The sequence below is a fragment of the Hydra vulgaris genome, chromosome 08 (assembly GCF_038396675.1).
Source record: "Hydra vulgaris chromosome 08, alternate assembly HydraT2T_AEP".
NCBI lineage: Eukaryota > Metazoa > Cnidaria > Hydrozoa > Anthoathecata > Hydridae > Hydra > Hydra vulgaris.
Window position 1 is genome coordinate 3,903,008 of NC_088927.1, and position 6,000 is coordinate 3,909,007.

A 6,000-nucleotide genomic window follows, 5' to 3' on the forward strand; every position below is an offset into this window, starting at 1 on the left:
GCAACACATGCCTCTGTCCTTTATTAAATGGTTTGCTTTACCAATGCTCTCAAATCTTTAGCAGAAAAGGATGCAAAAGCAGCTAAACAAATTGCATCTCTAGTTATTTTCAATAAAGAATTATTTCCTGAAGGAACTATTTGACTTGCTAAAGTATCTGGCAGGCCTCCACCTACAATTACCCCAGGTAAATATTTATACTAAAATAATTTTTACATATATATTTAAAGAAAATCTATAAAAAAAAGGCACAAAATAGGTTTCGGGAATTAAAACCGAGTTTTAACAAGTTTCTAATTACTATAAAGAGCTGTAAACCAAACATCAAGCAGCAAGATGGTAGAGCTAAGTGGCCAGCTGCCCTAAACATTTAACTTTGCCCTTATCACGGGGGCCAGTTTAAGGGAAATAAATGCAGAAAGCTTCTTAAAAATGTAAATATGCTCCAGCAACTTGCTGATACACACTCGGTTCCCAACATTCTTCGCATAACTGAAGCATTCAAAAGTTTCACTTTAGTTGCAAAATCTTGCTTCGGATTTATCTTTTAGCTGGATTTTTCTAAAATAATTGAAAATTGCAAAAGGTGTTACTTAATGATAACTAATGCAAGCGTAACACCTTAAATTCATTCAGTCTTCTACCACATCAAAGTTTTCATCAGTTGCAAAGGATCCCCCTTGGGGCCCTATATTGAACAAACTATTGAAATTGCTCATCAAGACTCTAAAGATTGTTCAAGGTTAGTGATGTGTGGGGTACCCAGTTCAGTCCCGGATACCCTGTAATTTGGCTGTTTTCCCAGGTATGCGGAATCTGCCTTTTTGTTGCAGTACCCGGCACCTGGTATCTTAATGAAATTTAGAAGAAAGCACCTTAAATGCTGTAACTATTTGTTTTAGTTAAACTTTAAATTGTGTCAAAGTCTTATTAACAGGATTGCTTTTTGTTTAAACTTCAACCAATAAACTTCTTGATTTAAGTCTAAGAGCGTCAGGGTGGGGATAACAAAGTCTTATTTTCTCAATATAGACATGTCTCACTTTAGATATTTTTTAAAATATATTTTTGCAAAATGATCAGATTATGTTGCAAAAAGGAAACTGATTATATGGATATAAAATCAGTAACGCAAAATGAAATAATTAGAGAGTATGAATGAGTAAAAAGGAAAGGAAAGAATAGCTTGTTGTTTGTGCTTTTATTGTGACAGAATTGTTTCACAAGAAAATTTTTACTAATTAAACTTTAAATAAATGAGTTTGATACATTGATCTAATTGAGTTGTGTAATTCGCTTTTAAATACAGTATTCATTCACTTGATTGATCAAATTAAGTACATGTTTACAATAGTTTAAAGTAAACAACTGTTTACAATAAACATGTAAAAAAATTTACATATTTATTGTAAACAATGGTTTAAAGATTTATTTAAAAATAATAATATATTTACTATATAAATATATACATCTATATAGATATATTTACTATATAAATATATCTCTTAATCTTTTATTTTTCATAACATTTTTGATAAATTAGCACATATTAGTAAATATATATGGATAAATTACAAAAAATATATATATATTATATATAATACCACAACCATAAAACAAAAATTAGTTAGCCGGAACAGTATTTTTGAAGGTAATAGAGTTAATTTTAATTTTAAAGCTCTTTATGGTTTTGGCATTTCAGACAATAATTTATTCCAAATATTAACAACCCTTATTGAGAAAGAATATTTAAGGACATCGAGTTTAAGGATATCGAGGACCTGATTGAGAAAGAATATTTAAGGACACCTAAGTTTGCATAATTTGAATTTGTGGTCTCGAGTGTAAATATAGTTGCTCATTAAAAAGAAACTTAATGAATTTAGGGAAACCTTATTAGCGCAAATAAATCAGCTTCATTTTGTGAAATCAATTCAGCGTTAGAGATTTCATAAGCTTTTATTCTAACTTTTTAAAATGGACCTGGGTACCTAGACTCGAATCCAGTATTTTCTACCGGGTACCCAGAATCGGGGACTCGGCTTAAACTGGTTCCAGTACATCTCTAGTCAAGGTTTAAATAAAACAATCATTCAGTGCTGAATGATTATTGTTTTATTTATACCTTGATTAGAGGTGATCTGAACAACAAACATCTTTAAAAAACTACCATAATTCGATTTATTAGATTAAGCAGTAGAAAATCATAGTTTATGGTTTATAATGAATATTTTAACCAATTTAATCCTTAACTGCTGTTAGTAATTATGAATTATAATATTTCATGTTAAAATGATGAAGACTATTTGACTAAAAGAGTATATTAAACTATTTTGAATAAATTACTTATGGAGTAAATCAAAGATTTACAACTTAATCAGATGCTATTTGAAGGTAATATAGTATAAAAAATAGGGTTTATTTTTTCACCTCATTTTGAAAGTCAATCTATTTAAGGTTTAAAGGGCCATTAAAAATTCTTTTAACAGAAACATTTTCTTTTGTTTTATCAACTGATAGTCCTTTTGCCAGGTTTTGCAATTTTTTTAGCACTTTTACATTTTGGCAGTACTTTATACTTTAGGAAATGTTTTATTTATGCTATAATAACAATGTTTTATTAATGCTATGCAAAAGCCAATTAAAACCACGATTCAAATAGCAAATCAATATTTATGTATATAGATTGAAAATAATACTTGTAGCAATAAAACAATTATAATAAAAATTGTTGATATGACATAGAACACTTATAAAACTTATATTTTATCACAGTAATTGGTAGTATTTTGAGATTAATGTATTAAAAAACTAACAAAATATAAACTAAAATTGCCGTTAATCCTTAGCCAATTAACTAATTCGACTGAAATTTTATCCAGAGTTTGGTGTGGCCATATGCAATTTTTATCAAATTATATGTAGTGATTCTCATTCTACAGATGTTTCTATTGTCGCACTATAAAGTCAAAATTTCACTTAGTTTGAACATTTAAATTAAATTATTTTCCGTGAACAAAGTTAAAAGATTTCAAAATTTATATCACAGGGTACCTTGATGTGTACACTATCACCCCATATAAGTGGCATTCTTGGGTCGGGTAGATTGGCATTATCATGATCCATGCTAGTCGTGGTTATGTTATAGAGATATGTCGAATTAACTAAATGTTTTTTTGTTTTTAATGTTTGAAACATTTTTGCGTTGGGGTTAGAGGTATTATTTTATATTAAATAATGTGTATGCAAAAGAGGAGGGGATGTAAATGCGTACAGATGTGTACAAGGGTTGAGGAGGTATTCTAAAACAGTGGTTTTACTGCGTACATACTTTAGGATGCCCCCAAACATTCATTTGTTTAAAGATTGTTTAAAAAATGTTGTATCACATAATTGATATTATAATATGCTAAAATTTACATACAATAACAACTGATGCTGTTCTGTAGTCATTTAAAACTGTTGTAAAAAAAGCCTTGACGTTTTTATTGTACAAGTATAAGAAAATCAACTATCATACTAATAGTATATTGTTCAAAATTCATGATAATCGTCTAAAATGAGGATTTGGGTTGTAAAAAATCAATTTAAGCAAATCCATATCATCTAACATAAAAAATGACATTGTTGACCCCTGTCCAAACCCCAATTATGTGGAAACATGATTGTTGGATTGTTTGGACGTTAAACCTATAAAAGAAATCCTCTAAAATCCTCTATTTTTATTCAAAATTGTATAGTTTTGCTATAAAATTCCTCGAAGTTAAATACAAAATCTCCTCTTTTTTTATCAAAATTTTATGTGGCCACCTTGTTATGATGCGTTTCAACTCTTTTTTAAAGTATTTTTATTAATGAAATAAAAAAATATTATTAATTTAGACATAAGAGTTGTTATAAAAAATATAATTTTTTTATAATAGTATATAAATTTATAGTTATAATTAAGAATTTTAGTTGTAAAGTTTTTTTTTATATTCTCAAAAGACATCGAAGGCACCAAATTTATCGTTACCAACATCGTGTTGAGAAAGATTTTACCGTAACCAACACCGTGTTCTTAATAATCGTTTCTCTTCGAGTCTGTTAATGGTAAAATTCTAATGAGTTTTTTTACAAAACCAAGCTCAGTCGATATTAAAGATATCAATGTATATTAAGCGACGCATCGTAACTTAAGTAATTATATGTATGTATATATGTGTGTGTGTGTGTGTGTGTGTATATATATATATATATATATATATATATATATATATATATATATATATATATATATATATATATATATATATATATATATATATATATATATATATATATATATATATATATATATATATATATATATATATATATATATAATATGATGCACTATCAAGCTCTATAAATATAGTTTGTGTATTATGTAAAATCATCATTAACAAAATTTTTTATTAATAAAGAAAACTTATTTATTAACAAGCTGATTCTCTATGGTAGTATCCTCTATGATTTTTTTTTTTTTAGCTTTGCATTTTTTCACCTTTTCCGTCTCTTTGTGCTAACTTTAAAACTGATTTTTTTTTTTTGTCTTTTTTTTTAATGTTGTGTACACTGATTTTTGTTTGAACATGAAAAGTTATGTCGAAATTTTTGTTAATGTTGTGTACACTGATTTTGAAACTAAAAATTTTTGTCATAAATCTTGAAACTAAAATATTTTTGTAATCAATTTGTAGTTTTTTAAATGTAAATTTTTCATAATAAAACAATATGTTGGTATTTATCTATGTAATTATAATTACTTATAATTAGATCATTTATAAATAGTTAATTCAAAATAAATAAATAGAGTAAAAAATCTTTTTATTGAGTCTTAAGATTCATTGTCGTTTTATTTAGTTTTTAAGATTCTATCATTTTATTTATTTACTTTTAAATTTGAAATAATTTTTTTTTCAACTTTTGTTGCAGCTTATTCTTCCAAATAATAAAAAGTAAAAAATAAAATTTAGCAAAAACATTTGCTCAAAAATATCATCTTTTTTGTACTAAAAAGTAGAAAATAAACTTTTAAATTTAAATTTAATAGTTCAGTAAACTAAAGATTGACAGGTCTGCACAAGGTTTATATAGAAGCATACCTGTCAATCTTTAGTTTACTGAAATTTAAATTAAAAAGTTTATTTTCTACTTTTTAGTACAAAAATGATTATATTTTTGAGCATATGTTTTTGCTATATTTTATTTTTTACTTTTTAGTCTTTACAAAGAGTTACCATAAAGTAATATTAAACAAAAAATTTAAAAAAAAAAAAAAAGTATTTTCAAAAGATTTTTAAAAAAATGCAAACCCACAAGCAATCTAAGCCAATTTTAAAAATGAAAAGATGTACTCATAAAAAGGAAAAAAGTATATTATTTGAAAAAAAAGAATAAAAAACCCACTAGCAATATTACCCGATTTTAAAAATAAAAAAAATTTAATTATCAAATAAATAAAAATATTTAAAAAAAATTACGAACCCACAAGTAATATCAGCCGATATTTAAAGTTAACAGATTTCTCACTAAAAAGATAATTATAAAAAGCATATATATATGAGAGGTTAGTTATCGAGCAATTCCTGCCCGCTTTCTCTATGATATTTTTCTGACAGGCTACTTCTGTCTTTCACTCTAATAACACCTTCGTTCCCGTAGTCACTTTACTCTTAGTTCGTAGAGCAAGTGATGACGCTCCTAATGGAGCTGAATTTGTCTTTGCGGGCCTTGGTAATGTTGCCTCCACAAGGCAATTAGCTGGAGGAGGATACACCACAATACCATAAAGTGAAAGAAAAGATTATAAAAATACCAAACAACCAATCAACGAGAAAGAACAAGACATTTATTTTAAATTGATTAAAATTGCAGAGACATGAAAATGAAAAAAGTTAAATTGTAGTAAGAATTTATAATATCAAAATACTGATACATTAAAAACAATATTAGTTGAAACTTTAACGACTTTCACGT

At 26.4% G+C, this 6,000-nt stretch overlaps 1 protein-coding gene across 3 annotated transcripts in view; it reads left to right on the forward strand.

Annotated features, from left to right (window-relative positions):
• The window catches only part of LOC105844149 (palmitoyltransferase ZDHHC14), a 70,653-nt gene extending 66,455 nt beyond the window's left edge, over positions 1-4,198 (forward strand). The window contains exon 11 of one of the 3 annotated variants that reach the window (XR_010639820.1): positions 3,988-4,047. Coding sequence is in view for 2 of the 3 variants with exons in the window: in XM_065802300.1 (XP_065658372.1) it covers positions 3,988-4,029 (42 nt within the window). In the remaining variant the exon portion in view is untranslated. Of the gene's footprint in view, positions 1-3,987 lie in introns of all 3 variants that reach the window. The other 2 variants (XM_065802300.1, XM_065802299.1) reach the window with 2 other exon arrangements.
• The last annotated feature ends 1,802 nt before the right edge of the window (positions 4,199-6,000 follow it).